Source organism: Salmo salar, chromosome ssa29, assembly GCF_905237065.1.
Source record: "Salmo salar chromosome ssa29, Ssal_v3.1, whole genome shotgun sequence".
In the NCBI taxonomy this organism is placed as follows: domain Eukaryota; kingdom Metazoa; phylum Chordata; class Actinopteri; order Salmoniformes; family Salmonidae; genus Salmo; species Salmo salar.
Genome location: NC_059470.1, coordinates 12,965,621 through 12,990,327, shown reverse-complemented (window position 1 = coordinate 12,990,327; position 24,707 = coordinate 12,965,621). Strand labels below are relative to the sequence as shown.

The following is a 24,707-nucleotide window of genomic DNA, read 5'->3' as shown; positions in this document are numbered from 1 at the left end:
GTTGCACCTCTAAATTACAGGCATTCCAAGACTACAGGCACGCACTTCAATGTACCACTGTAGGACATAATCTAATCCTTGTTATGGGCTATGTAATTTACCATCACTGTTTTACCTATGGAGGGATATTTTTCAGACCTCGTACCTTAACTCAATAGATCTGATAAGTATTTATAGACTGCAATTCCCCAATAATAAATACACGAGCCACCATTGAGGTTTTCAATCAGCTAAATTATGTTTTAATGCATTTCTTTAGGCTTCAATTAATATAAACTATTTTACATGTTTATAATTAAGTACCATTTTATATTACTAACACAGTAGTACAGTCAATTGGTATTTGTAAATATATATCTCATTGGTAAATATATATAGGCAGATAGGCTATTATGACCATAAACAATACTGTCCATAGCATTGGCCAAATAGAGTCTTAGAATATTAATTATTGGACACATTTTCCTTTTCACATAGCATATTATTCGATGACTTCAGTACACCCTCGAATAGGGGTAGTTTTTACTGCGGATTGTCTCTGAGTATTATGTCCGAGATCATAGACATGCGCAGAGTTCTTCCTTGTTTGTCTCCGTCATCAGAGGTGGGTGAGAGAGAGAGCAAGAGAGCGGGAGGGAGAGTGGTTGTGAATGTCAAGACAGCGTTGCATTCGAAAGAGAAACGGAGAGAAGAGAAGAAAGGAGACGAAATTCAGCAATTGGAGATAGCACATATTATAATTGATTACATAGAAAGATTTCTGGTTGTAGAAAATATTATCGGGAAAGTATCGTATTGAACATCAGCAAAACATGATGGAATCCGCTATTCTATTTTACAGCAAGGCAGCATAGGACAGTAATTAAGCGATTGTGTTTTGGTTATTTGCGCAAGGGTTTCGGGCGAGAGGAGAAGAGAGGAAGGGGAGAATTTGTATCCATTCCCTTTTCCCTTGGGGACAGTGAAGTCATAGGAGAACCAAACAAGTAATTCGACAAGAGACGCATTTTTTTGTTATTCGCTATCTAGTTAGTATCCTAAACGATCTGTTTTCCACCCAGTTACACACGGTTAGACATCACGTAATTTTCCTCGGTAGTTGTTTTTTCATGATTTAGGATTTTCTCAACAATTCTTGCCATCCTCTTCTGGGCGATTCCCTGCTGAAGGATGCCTGATCAAATATCGGTGTCCGAGTTTCTCTCGGAGACAACCGAGGACTACAATTCTCCTACCACATCCAGCTTCACGACCCGTTTGCAGAGCTGTAGGAACACAGTCAACATTCTGGAAGAGGTAAGGCCACATCATGTTATAACATTGAGTCAGCCATGGCTGCAGATGGAATTGCGTGCAAGAGCGACCATTGCGCATTGATGAATCATGCCACCACATATATGACATAGGTTCAGGAGGCACAGGCTACTTAAAGTATACAATGCATGTAATTATCCTAAACTCCATATAGTGGTAGCAGGGTCCAGAGTTGGTCGTTCAAATAGACTCTGCATCTGTCTCCAAATGCCCAAGCCAATGCCCAAAGTTGTACTGAATTCTGCAGAATGACCTCAGAAAGTGTCCTACACAGAGAGCACTGTTCTGATGTGCAAGCAATACAAAAACAACATTTCTGTGATGAGCATTCCACCATGGCAAGCAAGGTTAGATTGTGATGGCTAGAATTAGACTATTTGCATGCCTATTATTATAAACTGCCTGTTATCAATTGGCACTGTCTGGCGCTATTGGCAACTTTGTAACACTTCTGTTGACATCTACACTGTAGCAAACAGCACATCAAGGACCATGTTATAATACATGTCTGTTTACTGTCCCTTACAGGCGTTGGGATCAGTTCTTTGTCCCTGTACAATCCCAGGCTATTAGAAGCAAAAATTGCCTATTAAAACAGTTAATATGCATCCTATTCTTTCCAGGCCGAATCATTTGAGCATGTGTCGTAAAAACACAAAGACATACTGTCCTAGAACTTAGTAGTTACATTGTTACAACATGCAATAATGGTATCCAAAAGGATCAGCACAATTGTGGTTCGCTTTTATAGTGTAGTGATGATGTCATGATGGCCTTCTGTGGTTTGCCCACACTGAAGCCTATGTTAATTCTGTGCAGTTCGATTGAGCTAGTTTTGCTCCTACTGCTGCTGGCTGGTGTTGCCAGGCAGAGGGGGAGGATTGGGTAGGATAGAGGAGAGGGAAGGGAGGGAGGGAGGGTGTGTTTTAGGCCTACAGCTTGCTGGTCTCTCTCTGTTGCATAACTCTGAGCAGAGCAGCCAGGCTGTAGCATTGGAGTGTGCTGGCTGTCTCCACACAGAGTGGGGGTAGGGATGGATGGATGGAGCAGCAAACCCTGCAGCCACTCTCTGACAGAGATATTGACATTTACAGTGATTCCGAATCAGAATGTCTCCCTCCACACATATGGCGTTAAAATCAGCCGGATTCTAAACCTTCTAAGCCTGTTCTTACAATCACAATCAGTGGTGGAAGAGCTCGCAGGCAAGTAGCCTACACACACATGCACACACAAACACACACACACACACACTCACAGGATTGCACGTCTGATCAGTGAGGTGAGTGTATTTAGGTGAATCCGGGTGGAGACCATGGAGAGCAATGCATCCTCAGCCCACCCCCATCTGCACTGGCTTTACCACGAGATAATGGGACGACAAAGAAGGGCAACAGCACGCCCTATTAAAACCGACACATTACCTCATTTCATTACCTCATTTTTTTTCATTGAATAAAGTAGGAAGAGGTCTATGTTTCTCTTGAAGTCACTGGTTTAATGTTCTCATATAGTGTATATAAAATGGCAGCCATGGCAGATGATCAATGCTGATAATCATTAATCTCCCTCTCCATGTTATCTCGGTCTGTGTCCCAAATGGCACCCTGTTTTCTAAATAGTGCACTACTTCTGGTTAAAGGTAGTGCACTACATAAGGAGTCGTGCCATTTGGAGCGCAGGAACCGTGTCAGTGGTTTCATCTTCCATTTATGAAGGAGGCAGGAGAGAGAGAGAGCCGTTCCTGAGATCTTTCGGAGATTCCGAAGTTGAATCTGTTGCGTCCATGCAACTCCTTCAAGCTAAGAGACAGTGGATTGTCACGTGCTCTGCTGTCACGTGCTCTGCTGTCACGTGCTTTGCTGTCATGTGCTCTACTGTCATGTACTGCCAGGCGTGCTGAGGACTAAAATATGTTAGAATGTTGCTGCATCCTCTGGAAAGGAGGCTGAAGAAACACTGTGAAGTAGCCGAGAGCTTTGGTTTCAAATGAATAACATATAGGACAACCTCTGTTTATTGTTTCTCACCCAATAGTGATGGAAATGTTATTAGCAGTTATTACAACAGTGTCCTCAAGGAAACTAAAGTCCTTCCCATAGAAAGAGCCATAGTAACTCGACTTTACAGTATGCTTAAATGACCAATGATATATTTTTCTTTTCTTATTTGACTTTTATTTAACTAGGCAAGTCAGTTTTAAGGACAAATTCTTACTTTCAATGACGGCCTACGGGGAACAGTGGGTTAACTGCCTTGTTCAGGGGCAGAACCATGTAGATAGTAACCTTTCGGTTACTATCTACATGATAGTACATGATAGCCACATGATAGTACATGATATCTACATGATAGCACATGATATCTACATGATAGTACATGATATCTACATGCTGCATGGTTGTTCGAAATGGTTGACACATTTTTGCATTTTCTCTCTTCATAGATAGATAGTGTAATATGCAGAATGGCTGGTCATGGCCTATGTGTCGGAGCATTTAGAAGTTCCACCCGTCTCTCCCCGAAGGTTTATAGTACAATAATAGAAGAATCTGTACAACAAAGCCATGTTTATTCTCATTTTACATGACGCTCTTATCCAGAGCGACTTACAGGAGCAATCCGTGCTCAAGTGCACATCGGCAGATTTTTCACCTAGTCAGCTTGGGGATTCGAACCATCAACCTTTCTGTTACTGGCCCAACGCTCTCAACCGCTAGGCTACCTGCTGCTTCTCCACGCAGAGCACATTTTTGTTCATTTAGTGTAACAAGGAAAGGCTTGCGTCATGGATCACCTCTCTGGCTCTGTGCCTCCCAGCTCAGAGAGAGAGACTGCAAAACAAACTAAAAACATCTGTTGGAAGAGCCGCCATGTGCGCCGGGCCCGGGCTGCAGCAGTAACCACTCTGGAATTGTAGTCCGGATCACATGACGGGGACCATTATACTGGCCACAAAAGAGCAGCAACGTATAATCTTTCTTATTTAAACAGACAAGAGGCCATAGAATCAAGCTTTTCCCGAAACATTGATCTAAAATCAGTGGAGAGTAGGAGACCTCGCCAGGGTCCTGCCCTGGGATACTACATACACCTTCCAGATGGCATTCCTCCTCACTTTATGGATTTCCAACTCTGTAAAAGTTCAGCAGTGTTGCCATGGCCTCTGAAAAGAGTCAGGGTGAAAAATGTTGGCCATGTAGCATTTGAAGAGAAACCACCAAAGACGCTGAAGTAGGCTTATTTGGTTTGTGCCACATTTTCACCATAACCAGTGAGGCAAATTGGGAGGCTATTCTCTCATTCTCTCTCTTTTCAGAAAAGGTAAAGAATTCCCTTAACCTTCCCATCTTCATTCACTTGGTTTAAGTGCAGTGCACTTAGAAAGCCATACCCCAAGACTTACTGCTCCTGTGACCATTACAGACCTTCCAATGACTTCCTGTTTCTCCAAGTAATTTCCCCAGTATGTTGACGAGGTAAATTATGCAAAGGTACAGGGTGAATATTTAATGGTGTAACCTGAGAAGGAGAGCTGACCTGCCGGAGGAGGACAACAGTTGTCAGCCTCCCTCCTCAGGCTTCTCAACACAGTGAGTCATATAAAAAGGTGCAGGGGGGAGATGCAGCGACATCAAAACTTCTTACTTAAACTCCCACACCTGAATTATTTATGGATGGCTGCTTGGAGAGACAAAGATGTTCACGATTCCCCTCCTCAAAGCAGCGCTGTCCTTATTAACGCAACCCAGTTTGCCCAGTCACAACAGGGAAAAGCTCCCCTGCCTACAGTGCATTCGAAAAGTATTTAGACCCCTTGATTTTTTTCACATTTTGTTACGTTACAGCCTTATTCTAACATTGATTTAAAAAAAAAATGTTCCCTCATCAATCATAATGACTAAGCAAAAACAGGTTTAGATTTTTTTCAAATTTATTCTAAATAAATAAATAAAATAAATATCACATTTATGTAAGTATTCAGACCCTTTACTCAGTTGAAGCACCTTTGGCAGCGATTACAGCCTCAACTCTTCTTGGGTATGACGCTACAAGCTTGCCAAGCTCTCCCATTCTTCTCTGCAGATTCTCTCAAGCTCTGTCAGGTTGGATGGGGAGCGTCGCTGCACAGCTATTTTCATGTCTCTCAAGAGATGTTTGATCGGGTTCATGTTCAGGCTCTGGCTGGGACACTCAAGGACATTCAGAGACTTGTCCCAGAGCCACTCCTGCGTTGTCTTGGCTGTGTGCTTAGGGTTGTTGTCCTGTTGGAAAGTGAACCTTCGCCCCAGTCTGAGGCCCTGAGCGCTCTGGAACAGGTTTTCATCAAGGATCTCTCTGTACTTTGCTCCGTTCATATTTCCCTCGATCCTGACTAGTCTCCCAGTCCCTGCCACTGAAAAACATCCTCACAACATGATACTGCCACCACCATGCTTCACTGTAGGAATGGTGCCAGGTTTCCTCCAGATGTGACACTTGGCATTCAGGCCAAAGAGTTCAATCTTGGCTTCGTCAGACCAGAGAATCTTGTTTCTCATGGTCTGAGAGTCCTTTAGGTGCCTTGTGGCTAACTCCAAGTGGGCTGTCATGTGCCTTTTACTGAGGAGTGGCTTCAGTCTGGCCACTCTACCATAAAGGAATGATTGGTGGAGTGCTGCAGAGATGGTTGTCTGTCTGGAAGGTTCTCCCATCTCCACAGAGGAACTCTGGAGCTCTGTCAGAGTGACTATTGGTTCTTGGTTACTTCCCTGACCAAGGCCCTTCTCCCCTGATTGCTCAGTTTGGCCGGGCGACCAGCTCTAGGAAGAGTCTTGGTGGTTCCAAACTTCTTCCATTTAAGAATGATGGAGGCCACTGTGTTCTTGGGGACCTTCAATGCTGCAGACACTTTTTGGTACCCTTCCCCAGATCTGTGCCTCGACACAATCCTGTCTCAGAGCTCTACGGACAATTCGTTCGACCTCATGGCTTGGTTTTTGCTCTGACATCCACTGTCAACTGTGGGACCTTATATAGACAGGTGTGTGCCTTTCCAAATCATGTCCAATCAATTGAATTTACCACAGGTGGACTCAAATCAAGTTGTACAAACATCTCAAGATGATCAATGGAAACAGGATGCACCTGAGCTCAATTTCGAGTCTTATAGAAACGGGTCTGAATACTTATGTAAGTAAGGTATTTCAGTTTTTTATTTAGTCTAAATTTGTTTTAAAAAAAATCTAAAAACCTGTTTTTGCTTTCTCATTATGGGGTATTGTGATTAATGAGGAACATGTTTTATTTCATCCATTTTAGAATAAGGCTGTAATGTATCAAAATGTGGAAAAAGTCAAGGGATCTGAATACTTTCCGAAGGCACCGTATGTTTACTGTTTATATTTGGATCGGTGCTAAAACAAAATAGGAAATAACTGCAGCCTCGTACTAATGCTATGCACGTCTTGCATAACAGGAAGTGACATCATTATGGTGTTGAGGACAGTAATGGAATCTGGTATGGTTAATCCACGTGTGTGCCCAACAATACATGAGGAATGTTCTGAAGAATGGTTCGAAAATATTCACGCTCATCTGCAATTTAATTCCCTGAAAGGTTCAGAAAAGTGTGTAGAGGAGGACTTAATGTACAGGCAGGCTTTAGTTAAGCTTCCCTTCCTTTGTTAGAGAAATCGTAAGAAGATGTTGGCTTTTTCTAATGGAAAACTTGTAGTTCCAACTTGCCCTGATCTTGGCATCTTTGAGTTAGTCTCTTCTTATCCAACATGACTGAATCATGAACATTCGGGACAACCAGCCAGCCAGACTCCCTTGTGAGGCCCTCCCTTGTCTCTGCCCTACAGATGGTGCTTTGCGTCATTGAGTTAGCTTTTTAAACCAGGGAGAAACATCGCCTGGAACACAAGGGAAACCCTCAGTGGATTTGCATTCCTCTGAGCATGCCTCTCACACCACATCAGTGGGGAAGTGTGAGGACAAATCTTTGTCTTTTCACAGTCATCTTATTCAAACACTGTGAATTTCTTGGCAGTTACAATGAAACGTTTATTTCTTCCATCTTTCATTTTGGGAACATCAGATGAGTGGCTTTTTGTGAAATTGATGTCAGTTTCCACCTGGCGAAGAGTGAAATTGATAGTATGCCATCTTGTCAAAATGACACAATTGGATGGTTTCAAATGAATACGGATTTTCCCCCCCCCCCACCCCCCAGCCATTTCAGTGGTGTTAAGCTATGAGAGAGAGACAGTTTTTCTGTCATTCTGACCTGAGGAGACTGTCAGCATCTGACATGAATTGGACAAATAGTCGTGTTGTTTGCTCTTCAGTAGAATGAAAGAGAAAAAATGGCACCTCTGTTGACTGGTGCTAATTGTACTGCCCATTAGAGGATTTAAGGACCCCAGCATAGACACACAGACAGACAGTCTACACACAGCATTAGGATTTATGATAGCTTCAGGACAGTGTTTCCGTTAGCCGGTAATAGTCAGCTTTTGGCCTACATATATATTTTGTTAAGTCAATAAATCAAATTCCTGCTGGCCAACTGTCCAGAAGAAGAAGAAAAAAATCCCATTGCAAAATAATGCTTTTTAAACTATTCATTGATGGAAATACCAGAAATACATTTGACTGGTCATGCTTATTGTGTATAGATTAATTCACATCATTTTGTGGAATTAAATTGGCGCGTGTGTACAGTATATTCATTATGTACCTTATTTATCACACGTGTACAGCATACAGATAGCATGAGAGCTGCTGCTACAGCATCTCAAACAGCAAATGCATAGGCAACGTGCATCACACACCACCTCGCAATGAGCTGGAGGCAGTATGCATTTAGAAAACATGTACTTAATTGTTTGAAACCTGAATGTTTTATTACATATTATGAGGCATGTTTTACCCTGCTTCAAAGTAGCCGAGCCAAAATCAGACCCTATCTGTGGTATATCAACTTTCTTTCATTGTCCAGTACCCAAAGGCACAATCTTAATCATATTAGCAACCCATGCTAGTTGTTGCATATTAGATCTCCCTTCTTTCTAAATGTGTACGGATATTTTAATCTCTGTCACATGAAACCGCTCGCATGTGCGGTCCTGTTTGACAATGTGTTTTCCCGTTAATTGCATTACGGAACGAACATTCGCACGTAGCCCAGGCCTACTGCGCATTGCTGCGCTTATAATGTGAAGAAATAATAGTTTATCAACATTTTAAGCTAAACATTCTGATCTGTTGCACCAGCCTCATCGTTTACAAAAAAAATGTATGTAGACTAGGCCTACTGGTTGTATGAATTTGGGATCTATTGTCCCACAAGTGTCCCAGAGTCTGTTTGGAACAGGCCATTTCTTTCTCAACAAGCTGACCAATAGAACAGGTCAACTTTTCTACTATGGGTGATAGTAGGCTAGTGATTTTGCTGTTCGTTACTCGTCTCGTTGGCTGAGGAAAAGTAAATGTGGATAGTTATTCTAACATCTTCAAAGTGCTCATCAGAATTCGGTAAAAAGGACCGCACGTCGTTGCATCCTCGATTTCTATGTTCTGCTAATATGAATTACCATAATCGAAATGTGATTTCTCTCATTCCGAGCAGCGTGGGCGGACGCCCTAATCAGGTTACGCACCCAATGCATTTGCTTCCGGTAAATGTTCAATTAAAATGTTGCCGGAAAACCTGCTTCGGGCTCAACTTTACTGAGAAAATCTGCAGCATACCTCAGGATATGTATGACACAACTTTATTTTTGTGGGCCTCCGTCCAAACGACATGTAAACGTAACACCGTTGGCCCATGATGACACACATTTGTTTTGACATGTTGTTTACACTTGAAGGAGATTACATCTCAATTTGCCTGAGTGAGACGCACATGTTTAGCATCACGTGCAACATATCTAATTAGAAAACGGCATGCACTGCTATCAATCAGTGGATCCATCTGCCAGCCCCCCATATTAAACTGGGAGAGGCAACCCAAGAGCTATTGGTAAACCATAAAATGGAGACGTCAGGTTTTTGGATATCTACCTTTAGCGACAGAGTAGGAAACTGTATATCGATTTGGGTTTTTTCTTGCATGGTTTTTCTACTTGTCATTGCATTGCACAACCAGCGATGACAAAGATCTGTTCTAGGCTACATTTTTCGCTTTGATATGATGCAATTTTCCTATGGAGAACAAGTCATACGAACACTAAATAATTCAAGAGAATTAGATAGGTTTCATCGTATCCAGGTTTTACATGACAAAAGTGAATGCAGGCTTCTTACCTCGACAACATTCACAACTCAGGAAAGATGTGGCTAGCTGAATTATTGATTAAGTGGAAGTTTTAGAATTTGTCCCCTGTGTCACATGCAGGCAAATTAAACAGAACAGTGTTTAGCGGCATATTGCGTGACTTGGCTCTCTCTCACTGACGGCCCAACACATTTTCCATGCTAGTTCAACCGCATAACAAAAAGTGCAAGCAAAAGACTGTCATATAAAAAGTGCTCGTTAGGTAAACTGTCAGCATTAGAAATCTGACTCATAATCCCCTGAGCGAGGCAGTATCTCCCATGGTAACACAAGGGGGGTCAAATCGCAGTTCACTGTTTAAAAGTGCCACATAAGCCTATAGTATCTGAAGGCTCTTGTTGCTGAGTTCCATTAGAGAGTGAGAGGAGAAGGCTGGCGATCAGGCGGTGGGGGTGTCCGAGTCCATGTCTGAGTCCATTTAACAACAGTGGACACTCAGTATCCCCCCACCCTGCCTTTGCATAAATCAGGGAACGAGCAGGGATCAGAGCCCTGACAGCCCCACTGCCGGAGCTAAGCCTGGTCAGGGGCTAATCCGCTGTCTGCTAATAGCCCTTGATGATATATGCAGTGCAGCTGTGGCAGGAAGAGAAGGTAGGCCAACAGCTGGAAGCCCGGGCCAGAGACTGATTATCCAAATCCCTTGGTCTCTCAGACAGCAAACAAACCAACAAACAAGCAACTGAAACAGCATCCAAACACAAAGCCCAAAACCCTCCCACTGTGAAAGAGGCACGCCACAGATAGATTCGAAATATCGTTGGAGGATTTCTTTAAGGAGGTTTGGAAAGGATGTTTTGAGGTCTTAACTGGGTCACAAGACCTCTTCATCCTGAGGCGTGGCAAATTGGCAATGGGATGCATGTCTGAACCAGTATTGAAACAAAATAACTTAAATCTGCTTTTCTTTCCCGTCATTTATGTGACAATGTACGAGCCCCGCCTCTTCTCTTATGAGTTTGTGAGTGCTTGGGTCAATGGACTTCCTCTAGAACTGGCCTGGGGGTTGGAGAAGGCAGCGCTGCTCAATGCTCACTGATGCATGCTCCTCTCCTGGCCCGAGGGGGAAATACTCCAAGGCTGACTCTCAGCTTCAAGAGGACACAATGGTGTTGTGCCTTGGACCGTGTGTGTGTGTGTGTGTGTGTGTGTGTGTGTTTGTCAGCTGGGCACTTGATAGTGTTTCATCTGAAGTGCTGAACATGCCTGCCAGGGGATGGCTTGTTGGCTCAGATGTGGATTTACACACGCTGGCTCCGTTTGAACGGCAAGGTTTTCCTAGAGCCTACAGAGGTCACTCTGCCCCCCTGGCAGGCCCGGCTCCAGGATGACATGCCCGAGGGGGCATTTTAAATCCATGTGGGGGGGGGCACAACTAGTATTGCTTTAGCGCTCCAATAAAACAAGGCGGATTGGTCTTACTACTTCTCATACTGTATGTACAGAAATGTATATGAAATGTAGCCATACACAAATCAACAAACCGTCGCTTTATATAATAACACACAAAATATATTTGCACACAAGAAAGCATGCGATGGTGAAGAGAAGCCTCACGAAGACTGGTAGACCAAGATGCACTCATTAAAACGGCACACACCGTAACCATCAATTCAGAACCATGGACAGAAGGCTACCGCCAGTCAGCGCGATGAAAGGATAACGTTAGATGCGCTGCCAATTTTACATCTTAGTCATTTAGCAGACGCTCTTATCCAGAGCGACTTACAGTAGTCATTTACATTTACATATTCTTTCGTACTGGTCCCCCGTGGGAATTGAACCCAAAACCCCGGCATTGCAAGTGCCATGCTCTACCAACTGAGCCACACAGGACCGAGTTTAACATCACCTCAGAGCACAACCAATTGGCTACATTGGTAATTGTCCCGATACCTGTAAAATAATACAAAGCTGGATATCTAACAATAACAATTAGAACCGCAAAAGCAAGCAATGACATTAAGAATCACAGATAAATCCAAAAGATGCATTGAAGTAAAAAGCAAAGGCCTAAACTATACATTACATTAAAAAAAATCCAAACAACCAGTGGGCTTACGTGAGAGTTAACCAATTAATTAATAATTCTGGCACGGCGGCCAGGGCCGTAAAGGTTGTAGCTTACCATTTAGATGAGTTGCAGCCTCATCCATGCTGTGCTGAACCTCATGAGAAGTTTCTGATTCTATTCTCCTTCCTGGCGAAATGTACTTGTCAGGTCCCCTCTCAAATGCCTGCTGGACAAGCTGGGCTGTTCGTCGATGTAACATACTGAACCTCGGTGGTTGGGCCAGCAGGCTGCTCAGTGAGCTCGGAATTGCTCTTGACATGGGGGTCCTCCATTTTTTTGCTCTTGGCAGTGTCCAGCCATGTTTGGATACCCACGCTGCTTAGCCAGCTAAAAGTATTCAGCCCAAATTTAACGAACTAGTAGCTACTATTTAGCCTATTATTAGCTGTAGCGATCTGGAAAAGTAAACAACTTTTTCCCTTCCCTGTGAGAAAAAAACAGTCAATTTAACCACGCCCTGGGTGGGATCCAAGGATTTTCCTAAACAAGGTAATGAAAGGTGGTACCTTGTGACATCGCATGGCTAGTTGCCCAATCAGAATGCATTTAAATCAAATCATGAGCGCGCCCCTGGCAAAGCCTCTGTTCCGGTCTGTGCTACTAGCAGGCCCGACAACACCACATTGGCAAAACTGGGCATTGTGATTCATATACCATTTGTTATGTTTATGGGGAAACAAAACTGGGGGAGGTGGGGGCACAAATACTATCTGGGTGGTCAATGCCCAGCGTTGCCGCCACGTAGAGCCGGCTCTGCATCCACACTGCCTTAGGACGGTTGATAGCAACTAGATAATAATGAGAGGAAGTCTAATAACGTGAAAATGATGTTGTCTAGCAGGTCTAGGATACACCAATATTTCAGCTATGGCTATCTCCTGAATGGCTTTAGTTCTTTAGTGACATTTGTCACAAACCGGCTCGAAGTTCATAACAAAAGGGAGACAACGCGGAGACAAGGAATAACAAAATATATTTATTAAATAAAGTAAAATACAATTAACAATGATAACGCGGGGTGTTGAAAGGTGCCAAAGCAAACAACCAAAAGGCCACAAAAATACCACAACAAAATCGATAAAGGTGTCTGCATGGAGAGAGTCTCCTTAATGAATGGGGAAGAGGTGCATTTATCCTGGGACACACCCGAGCCCAGGTGGGGCCCATTTCTCTGACGACCCTCCCGGCTCCGCCCACCGGCATCCTATTAAGGAAAACAAGAGCAAAGAGAAAGAATTCGGCAGACAGAGTGGGAGGGTCGTCCCACAGTGTGCAGTAGAGGGGAGGCCATGTCTGAGGCTGTGAGGACATACTGAGGACATACTCAGTGAACATACTCAGTGAACATATCCCTGTTTGATATTGCCTATTGCTCAAGTGTGTGTCTATCACCGTGGCCAGTGGGAATGGATACACCTGTGGTTCTTTCACCCGACGGACTCCCATAAACTGTGAAACTTGATACACGTCCACAGAAAACTCCAAGGAATGCTGTAAAGCGCAGGAATGTAGACTGCGACTCTGGTACAGGGCTCAAGGCCATGTGGTGTGAAATGGAATGCAACCACTAAGGGACTAGAAATAATACACTACTTCTGATTGGGTGTTTTATTGACGCGGAGCGAGCGGCTCATCCCTTGGCTGTCACAGCCAGATACCTTTGGATCTACTGCATTGTGTGTTGAGGGGCCGGAAGCTGAGGTTGTAGAGATATCCACCAATCACCGGTAAGAGGGATAGTAGTGATAACATGGTTACTTTGAGTTGAAGGGTTTGTTCGTGTTACTGGAGGATTTGGTGCTAAGCTTACTGCACTCATACTCCCAGGCCTCATTTCTGACCTACACCACATTAGTGAGAGAGATTCTTAGAGTCTTTTGTGACAGTCGGAATGTTTTCAGAGTGTTTCCCTCCTGGCTGACGGCGTTATAAATCAATCATAAATTGGCTTGATGGCTGATAACAAAAGGTGTTTGTATTGCATCTAAAATATTTATTTTGAATTAAATAGACGGCGAAGGAATTTAGCTAAGAGGTCTTGTACTTTAAAATGTAAACGTTTGCTCAAAAGGAATTGCCTTTTAATCTTTGCTTAAAGGTAACCTCAAGCAACCCTCAAGCTGACCTGCTCTCCATTGTATTCAGGTGAGCGTGAGCAAGCATATCCCATATCTAGTGAAAGGAGGGTTTAATCATGAACTTGGTTACTGGGTTGGTGTGGACAGTTGGGTTTATGACAAAACCTTTGTTTCTCTTGGTCCCGGGCAGGCAATTCAGCCTCATGCGGATAGCTTCGTGGTGAATGTTTGCCCTGAAAATCCCTCTGCTCTCCTTGTGTTTCTATTCTCACTCCTCTAAATGGAGCTACTTTTGGAGATGTGGCTGACGCTGTCATGTTTTAATCATCAGCCGCACTGAGGTACCTCCAGTTCCCAGTCTCAGTTTGTTCCATTCATATGAATAATAATGCATTGGAACTATATAGGGCTGCTTTACTGTTCCTCATTTATGAATTATGACTGACTCCAACATGAGATTGATAAAATTATGCTTGTTTGAACCCATGTGGGCAGTGTATACTTCAGTGGATTATGGCGTGATAAAATACACTCACAAAAGAAGGATATAAAGATGTAGGAAGTCACCAGTGTGGCAACAAACGATGGCTTGTGTACTCCACTTCTCCAGTCCTGACAAGCAGTCAGTCTCCTCTCAACACCGGAAGCTGCCTCACAGTCCTCCTCCATCACCTGATCACACCAACCACAGCCAAGCCAGCTGAATAGCCAGCCTCTACTCAACATATGTTCCCTGCCCTGCCTCCCTCTCTGGCCAACACCAACAGCTGAGTTAGGGCTAGGACACTCTCCCTAGGCCCTATGACACTCTGGCATCAATGATTGCTCCGTCTTCCTAAGTCCCTACAAGTAAAGTACCCTTGTTCCATATGTTAGCCTACTGTATAGAAGAAGTTCTTGCACCACCAATGTCCCTCAACGTTTACAGTGTTAGGGTCATTGCCTTGCTCTTTAATTTGCAAATGCTATTTTCACTCAACGTCTGGGGTGTGTTAGGCCGAGCATTTGGTTCTCTTCAGAAAAGAACCACTCACCCAAAAGCTGCCTTAAATTTTTCTGTGTGACAGTCTGACCTTTGGAAATGTTAAATCCTCTTATTTAAATCTTCCTGACTGGGAACGTTCAGGCTTCCCCCAGCTCCAGGCCAGAGAAAGGGATGTTCACTTGTGTCCTGCCAATGGAAACTGTTCTCCTCCCTTCCTGTTAGAATCGCGCCCCATTTTCTGACAAAATGCAATGGGAAAGACAACGTTCTGTTCTAGAGGCATATGCTCTTGTCAAAGTCAAACCACTCTTTGGCGTCTTCGTGATTGACTTACTGAAGCTTGCTCGAGCCATGCTGTCTTTACCCTGGTCTTAGCAAACAGTGGCTATAGAGACGCTGCCAATAGCTGGACTCGCATCCAACTGGACTCTGCGTCAGTCTGCCTGTTTGACCTCCACTCAACACATACGTGCTTGCCGTGATGCATGATGACACATTTCACCTGTGTCATCAGTTTTGTACTTGGCTCACCTTCAAAATGAATCGGTCTTTCAATTTTCTGTGTCCTGTGCTTGTGTGATTACATTTGAGTGCGTAGAGGTGAAGCTCTAAAATGAAGGTCTCAAAGTAAGGGGAAGTTAAAGGGAAAATCCACTCAAAGACTATATTTTTATTGTGCACTGTCCATTTTGCATCATGATGATGTGGCCGGTGACACTTTGCTTCTTGAATGTCCAATATCTTGAAAACTTGACCGCTGACATGCAAAACATTTTGGGACTGTACCAACAGTTGACTAATGAAAAAAAGACCTACATCTTTTTGGTTTAAGGTCCAAGGACTTCATGTATAGTTTAGTTTATTAGGATTCCCATTAGCTACTGCACATGCAGCAGCTATTCTTCCTAGGGTCCACATAAAACATACAAATTTATGACAAAGTACAGAACAGTAAAAGACAAGAACAACATAAGATATTACGTTAAATATTTTTTTTTTAAATAAAAAGTAAATGAGCACTGACCCAAATATAAAAGTAAACATACGGTGCCTTCAGAAAGTATTCAGATCCCTTGACTTTTTCCACATTTTGATATATTACAGCCTTATTCTAAAATGGATGAAATAAAACATGTTCCTCATCAATCACAATACCCCATAATGAGAAAGCGAAAACAGGTTTTTAGATTTTTTTTAAAACAAATTTAGACTAAATAAAAAACTGAAATACCTTACTTATATAAGTATTCAGACCCGTTGCTATAAGACTCGAAATTGAGCTCAGGTGCATCCTGTTTCCATTGAACATCTTGAGATGTTTGTACAACTTGATTTGAGTCCACCTGTGGTTAATTTAATTGATTGGACATGATTTGGAAAGGCACACACCTGTCTATATAAGGTCCCACAGTTGACAGTGCATGTCAGAGCAAAAACCAAGCCATGAGGTCGAAAGAATTGTCCGTAGAGGTCCGAGACAAGATTATGTCAAGGCACAGATCTGGGGAAGGGTACCAAAACATTTATGCAGCATTGAAGGTCCCCAAGGACACAGTGGCCTCCATCATCCTTAAATGGAAGAAGTTTGTAACCACCAAGACTCTTCCTAGAGCTGGTCGCCCGGCCAAACTGAACAATTGGGGGAGAAGGGCCTTTGTCAGGGAGGTGACCAAGAACCTGATGGTCACTCTGACAGAGCTCCAGAGTTCCTTTGTGGAGATGGGAGAACCTTCCAGAAGAACAACCATCTCTGTAGCACTCCACCAATCAGGCCTTTATGATAGTGGCCAGACGGAAGCCACTCCTCAGTAAAAGGCACATGACAGCCCACTTGGAGTTAGCCACAAGGCACCTAAAGGACTCTCAGACCATGAGAAACAAGATTCTCTGGTCTGATGAAACCAAGATTGAACTCTTTGGCCTGAATGCCAAGTGTCACGTCTGGAGGAAACCTGGCACCATCCCTACAACGAAGCATGGTGGTGGCAGCATCATGCTGCGGGAATGTTTTTCAGCAGCAGTGACTGGGAGACTAGTCAAAGGGAAATACAATTTTAGAAAAAGAGTGTAACATAACAAAATGTGGAAATGTCAAGGTGTCTGAATACTTTCCAACTGCACCTTTTCCACATTTTGTTATGTTACAGACTTGTTCTAAAATTGATTAAATCATTTCCCCCCCTTTTGACTAGTCTCACAGTCCCTGCTGCTGAAAAACAGGTGTATCACACAATACCCCATGATGTGTATCACATTTACATAAGTATTCAGACCCTTTCAGAGGGGTTGGGTTAAATGCGGAAGACACATTTCAGTTGAATGCATTCAGTTGTACAACTGACTAGGTATCCCCCTTTCCCTTTCCTTTCCCTTTACTCAGTACTTTGATGAGGAAAAAAATGAATGTTATCAATTTTAGAATAAGGCTGTAAAGTAACAAAATGTGGAAAAAGTCAAGGGGCCTGAATACTTTCCAAGTGCACTGTATAGGAAAGACGCCAAGAGACAACAAAAATTATATTTATACACGATTCATATACAGTTGAAGTCAGAAGTTTACGTGTACATTTAAACTCCGTTTTTCATTTAATCCTAGTAAAACTCCCTGTCCTAGGTTAGTTAGGATCAACACTTTTTTTTAAGAATGTGAAATGTCAGAATAATAGTAGAGAGAATTATTTCTTTCAGCTTTTATTTCTTTCATCATATTCCCAGTGGGTCAGAAGTTTACATACACTCAATTAGTATTTGGTAGCATTGCCTTTAAATAGTTTAACTTGGGTCAAACGTCATTTCGGGTAGCCTTCCACAAGCTTCCCACAATAAGTTGGGTGAATGTTGGCCCATTCCTCCTGACAGAGCTGGTGTAACTGAGTCAGGTTTGTAGGCCTCCTTGCTCGCGCATGCTTTTTCAATTCTGCCCACACATTTTCTATAAGATTGAGGTCAGGGCTTTGTGATGGCCACTCCAATACCTTGACTTTGTTGTCCATAAGCCATTTTGCCACAACTTTGGAAGTATGCTTGAGGTCATTGTCCATTTGGAAGACCAATTTGCGACCAAGCTTTAACTTCCTGACTGATGTCTTGAGATGTTGCTACAATATATCCACATACTTTTCCTGCCTCATGGTGCCATCTATTATGTGAAGTGTACCAGTCCCTCCTGCAGCAAAGCACCCCCACAACATGATTCTGCTTCACGGTTGGGATGGTGTTCTTCGGCTTGCAAGCATCCCTCTTTTTCTTCCTAACATAACGATGCTCATTATGGCCAAACGGTTCTATTTTTGTTTCATCAGACCAGAGGACATTTCTCCAAAAAGTACGATCTTTGTCCCCATGTGCAGTTGCAAACCATAGTCTGGCTTTTTTATGGCGGTTTTGGAGCAATGGCTTCTTCCTTGCTGAGCGGCCTTTCAAGTTATGTCGATATATGACTCGTTTTACTGTGGATATAGATACTTTTTTACCTGTTTCCTCCAGCATCTTCACAAGGTCCTTTTGCTGTTGTTCTGGTATTGATTTGCACTTTTCACACCAAAGTACGTTCATCTCTAGGAGACAGAACGCGTCTCAATCCTGAGCGGTTATGACGGCTGCGTGGTCCCATGGTGTTTATACTTGTGTACTATTGTTTGTACAGATGACCGTTTGGAAATTGCTCCCAAGGATGAACCAGACTTGTGGAGGTCTACCAATTTTCTTGTGGAGGTCTTGGCTGATTTCTTTTGATTTTCCCATGATGTCAAGCAAAGAGTCACTGAGTTTGAAGGTAGGCCTTGAAATACATCCACAGGTACACCTCCAATTGACTCATATGATGTCAATTAGCCTATCAGAAGCTTCTAAAGCCATGATTTTCTGGAATTTTCCAAGCTGTTTAAAGGCACAGTCAACTTAGTGTATGTAAACTTCTGACCCACTGGAATTGTGATACAGTGAAATAATCTGTCTGTAAACAATTGTTGGAAACATTACTTGTGTCATGCACAAAGTAGATGTCCTAACCGACTTGCCAAAACTATAGTTTGATAACAAGAAATTTGTGGAGTGGTTGAAAAATTAGTTTTAATGACTCCAACCTAAGTGTATGTAAACTTTCGACTTCAACTGTACATATTCATATTTTTATACATTAGATCTTCAGAAAGAGGAGAGGCGCTGTGCTTTTTTTGTTGTTTTTTAAAGCTAAAGCTTTTTGCCAGAGTAACCTCTGGTGGCAGAGCATTTCACGATGACATGGTTCTATACATAACTGAGCGACGCATTAAATATGTTTTTGGTTTGTGTACCGTGAAGGTACCCATAGTGTGGTATGTATGTCTGTTTGAAGTGAATGAAAATAGATTATACAAGTGTTGTGGCATGGGTAACAGGTGCACGATCTCGCTTTAATAGCTGGGTGCTCTGCCGTATATGACAATGACTTTAAATGAAATTCCAAGTTCGAGACCATTGGGATTTCATTTGAAGATTACACAAGTGGTGAGACATTTTCAACACACAAGTGTTTCTTAAAAAGAAGTAGTCAATTTCCCCTCAACCCTCAAACATGAAAGACTGTCATCCATGTCGTTGATGTTAGTTCTGTGTGTGCAGTTAAGGCCAAGGCGTGCTGCTTTGTTTTGAACCAGCTGCAGCTTTTCTGGGTTTTTCTTTGCTGCACCTGACCGTATTACCGGACAGTAATCAAGATGGGATGAGATCAAAGCCTTATATAGTTGATCTTTGTGTCCAAAATGCAGAACGTCTTTTATATAGCAGACATACCTCTCCCCATCTTGAACATGATAGCTGACCATCCAAAGTTACTCCTGGCAGTTCAGCTTCTTCAACTTGATCAACGGTCACACCCTTTATGTACGGCTCCAGTTGACGTTGAGGTCTAAGACGGAGGCTTTGAACCGAATAAAATGCTTTTGGTTTTAGATGTATTTAAGACCCGTTGATTGTTAATTACCCATTCTGACACTGACTGTAACTCCTTGCTAAGAGTCTCAGTGAACTCACGCTGGGTGTAGGTGCTGATGTCTGGAGTGTTCAGTCATCAGCATACATAATCAATTCAGCTTCTTGTGAGACAAGTGGCAAATCATTTGTAAAGTACTGTGTTGGGCCGCCACCTTGAAGCCAATTAGCAGATGCTCATATCCAGAGCGACTTACAGGAGCAATGAGGGTTAAGTGCCTTGCTCAAGGGCAAATTGACAGATTTTTCACCTTGTCAGCTGAGGGATTCCAACCAGCGACCTTTTGGTTACTGGCCCAACCTAACGCCCAAGCAGTCTGTCATGACCTACTCACTGGGTCTGAGAAAGAGAACAGTACACTGGCAGATCTGATTCTCACGACAGACAGACAGACAGACACAGACAGACAGACGGACACAGACAGACGGACACAGACAGACACAGACAGACAGACAGACAGACAGACAGACAGACAGACAGACAGACAGACAGACAGACAGACAGACAGACAGACAGACAGACAGGGAACTGGTTAGACTAGAGAAACTTCCCAGAATCTACAGAATTAAGAATGTTGAGCTGATGTGCGAGGCAGCTCAATCCCATCTCCATGGCAATCGCACTACTGTCTGTGTACGTGTGACTGATCTTGGACCTCTGGGAAAAGGAGGAAGTTGAGGTTAAAGGGAGACGCATTTTATGAACTAAGCGAGGAATACCAATTGACAGAGAAATGTGTCATCCACAAATTTCACAGTAAATTAACAAAAATATCCTTTATTTTTTGTTTCTCTCTCAAGGAAAACATGGTTTTTAAGTTGTCAGTGAAATACCATGGTGTCATAACCAATGTTCCCTTTTTTTCTGCACTGAGCAAATTTCTGGTCTGCTGAGAGCTAACTTGAATGTTGTGAAAATCTGTGTAACTTCCGGCACAGGTTTACTGTGAACACTGAGGGTGTACCTGCTTTATGATACAGCTTTAAGTGGCCAAGTAGTCTACTGTGGCTATTTGGTCATAATATAGGCCTACCAGAGTGGCCTACCATAAATAATAATGAAGAAAATACATCCCATAAGATTTTGACATGGAAATAGCGGTTCTATCATACCAACCTACAGTAGCAGATAATGTGTGTGGTGTTCAATGTAGCCTACATGCCATGAGACTTATAAAAAAACAAACATACAGGGCTTGACATTAACCTGTTTATCCACTTGTCCTTCACACAAGGAGGTGACTCAAAATGTTGTTGTGTTGTTTGATGCAAGAAACCACTTTACAAAATAAAATGCATTATTATTCCCATACCCTCCACCTATTTGCTGCTTAGCTTATTCAAGCCTGTCTCAAAATACAACACTGCCCCTCTAAGACCAAAAAGTACTCTTTACCTGGCTCACTTTTCAAAGATGTCTAGAAATGTACATGTTTTGTGCTCTTGTAGGAAGCAATCACTCCCATATTGCTGACAACAAATTCTTTTTAACTGGGCTAATAACTCACTAACAACCAAAGGATATGAACTAAATGTGCACACGTGGCTACATGCAGCTCTCGCTTTGATCTCAAAACAAGTGTATCTCCTCACGACCGCTCATGTTGTAAACACAGTCCAGTTCAAAGTGAATGGCACATATCCATATATGGCAACGGTCTATTTGCATAAAGGCCTACTGAAGCTCTGATTGGTTATGCCGCACTGGTCTGTGTTCGAGTACGGGCTGAGTCGTGAGTGTCAATGCAATAGAATCCTACTCCGTTGCCTTCTACCTACAACAAAATGTCTTGCATAGTTTGTATGTTGCATTGAAAGTGTCTAATATTGCGTTGATTCGGTCACAATTCCCACAGTAAAGGGAAACGTTGATAGTGTTAACTAAAGGGGAAAACTCCAGAAAGTTGAGTGAAGTTCAATCTCGTGCTTCTCTGTGCAGGCTGATATTTCTTCTGCGCAGCAGTCCCAGAGGAGCTGCGCGCCTGCTCATGTGTGCCGCTTAGAGGGAACATTGGTCATAACTAAGAGAGAGACCAGACCAGGACATGGTGGCTGCTCAGTGAGTCAGGCCTGCTGCTTCCTGTTTCCTGTGGAAGGAGGGCTGGAGGGGAAATGCCAGGTCTGCTCTGCACTGGGAGGATAAGGCAGGAACTCCAGGAAGTGTTGAAGCTGCAGCATCTCTATCCTTCTGTGTCCCATCACGCGCAGTCCCAGTGACCAGTGTCCTTCACCTCTGACCTCTCCCTGCTGGGTCCTTGACCGCTTTGGGTTGGGTTCTTGTCCCTGCGAGGTCATACTGGCGCTTTAACAGCCTGCTGATACTGACTTGTTGGATTTCACTGCAGCACAAAATGGACTTTCATGGTCATAGGCATTTCACAGAGGAATCTGCACAGGACCATGTACTTTGAGCTGCTGTAGGATCCCTTTTAGAAAATTAGGTATAATACATCTCGATCCTCCAACTCTTGTTTTGAGTTGAGTATTCAGATGTAGATCTGCACTCATTGGCCCACACACTCACCAATCACACTAGGCTGTGTCAGAGCTTAACATTGGCCGTTGGTCGATCAGAACAAAGCATTGACTATATTGAATAGTTTGCAGGCTTTGTGAGGCATTCTTGCAAGAGTTGAGATGCATTCTTACTGGTTGCCAGGGGGTGCAGAGGACTCTGTGCCAAGTGAGCTGTGTTCCATTTAACTATTTTGTCCCTTGGAGACTGAGCTGAATGCTAAAAGCCAAATCTCCTTCCCTCCTACACATCTAGCGTTTCTCCTCTTTGACACTTGCTCGCATATTTTACAGCAAACCTACAACTGTGGAATGAGTGTGTGGATATCGGTCGTGAAATGTCCTGAAAGCATCTCAAATGTCTGTACTGCTGTGATGAATATGTAGGCCTAGCTATTTTGTATGGCAGTAATGTCATTTGATGATTGACCTTGTTCAGTCGTAACTGAAATCCATACGGCCGACACATACTGTATGTCGCTTCATCGTCAATTATAAATGGCATCAATGAACACTGTGGTTCGCTCTGTGGGATAACTGATGCTGGCGCTATAGGACAAATGCCTCTAAAAAACCCTAATCCTGCAGTCGCAAGGACCCTGGGTACCCAACACACACATCATCCGACATCCCTGCCCCTGTAACGTCAAGTCGACGTAGCATGTTCCGTATTAATGTAAAATCATGTTCATATCAAAGCGGAATATTTAATTAGGACAAAGCAGACACAGAGAGGATTATGGGTGAACTTTGGCGGGGGTGCCAGCTGCTCCTCGCTCTCTCTCTCTCTCTCTCTCTCTCTCTGTCTCTCTGTCTGTCTGTGCGTGTCTCCCTCTCTCTCTCTCTTTCCCCCTATAACACCATTAGAGAGGCGGTCTGCCTGCTGCTGCCCGCCTTGCCTTTGTTCTCTCCGGAGAAGTCATCTCACTCCACTGCTTCCCTGAATAATCATTCATGGATTAGGGTGTCAGGGGGTCCACCATGGTGTCTATGACCTTGTCGGTGACCTTGGTCTGCAGTATTATGATGATTTGGTATTTCACTAAGAGGAAGAGAGACTTAGGGGTAAACAGGATGTTTGCTATATTGTAGACAATGGAGTACTGCGAGAGCCAAACAAATGGGTTGGATAGTATAGGCTCAGGTTTATGAAAGGGGTGTTGATCGTACCAAGATCACTCTCTACAGGGTTTCCTTCTTCGCGCGTACACATCGCATACTCCTTTTACATTCTAGTCTAGATAGGACCACACTGAACTTTAAGATCGCTTACTGTAGGTGAGTATTGGTATGTAGGCAATGATATATGCACTTGTGCCAGGTCGGGCTCCTGCGTTAGAGAGCGAGAGCGAGAGAGAGAGAGAGATCAAAGCACAGTGCCCTGGGAGAGAGGGCCCCAGGGCCATGCACTGCTGCAGCCGTAATTGGGGAAGAGCCACGTTAAACTGTCCGGGAGCCAACTGAGGCCGGGCTTAATTAAAATGCATGAAATTTAATGAGCTCCACCAACGTTGTATCGTGCCTTCCCTCCGGTCCTAAAGTAATGTATTTATGTTGGTGTTTATCTTCTCCATAAGTGAATGTGGCAATGTAATGGTTCTGTGAGTTTCCGTTTTAATGAGTGAAATATGGATCGTTTTTTTTACCTCAGAGAAAGAGGAAAATAAAATAAATATACCTTGATTTACTGTGAATCAGGAATAATATAAAATCCACATGTATAGTATGTGGAAAATGAAACATTTGGAATCTGAAGGATAGAATACCGTAAGCGCTTTCATTGATGATGTGTGTGTGTGTGTGTGTGTGTGTGTGAAAGTACTGTTTGTGATGCTATCAAATCCTATTAAACTGAGCATTTGTTTTGGGAGATCCAACCTCCCAGTCGATTAATCTGGCTCTATGGCGAATGATACAGAAACCCCTGCATTGAAAAACACAATTCACTCAACGTTCGCTCCGCACAGAGATTCTGCACACAATTCTTCTCAGAGATTTTGATAACAAACACATGTCCATGTAGGCGTTAGTAGTGCTGCGAGCCGAGAACAGAGTTTCAGAGTAGCTCTGCCCTCTGCGGCGATAAAAGCATGACATCAGCGGTCTCTTAATTGCACGCTCTTGTGCAGTGAGAGGATCTGGAGGTCGGTATCGCAGGCTGCCTCCCGAATGGCGCCCTACTCCCTACACTGTGCGGTGCACTACTTTTGAACCAGGGCCCGTAGGAGTCCGGTCAAAGATGTGCACTATGAAGGGAATGGGGTGCCATTTGGGACGCAGCGCGGGCCAGGCCAGGCAGCACTAAACACAACATGGCCGCCCGGCTGTAAACAAACATCTGCCTTTGATTCAATCACTGTGCTAGTACAGATCATAATCAAGGAAATATGTAAATGAGTGCTAGGAACTTCATTACTCAAGGTACAGCAGAGCTTTTTGGGGTTCCCC

At 43.4% G+C, this 24,707-nt stretch overlaps 1 protein-coding gene across 6 annotated transcripts in view; it reads left to right on the top strand.

Moving 5' to 3' along the window:
* asap1b (ArfGAP with SH3 domain, ankyrin repeat and PH domain 1b) overlaps positions 1-24,707 on the top strand; it is a 72,823-nt gene that overhangs the window by 847 nt on the left and 47,269 nt on the right. For all 6 annotated transcript variants that reach the window (XM_014180831.2, XM_014180830.2, XM_014180835.2 and 3 more), the window contains exon 3: positions 1,170-1,296. In XM_014180831.2, the coding sequence (XP_014036306.2) occupies positions 1,170-1,296 (127 nt within the window). The remainder of the gene's footprint in view (positions 1-1,169; positions 1,297-24,707) is intronic.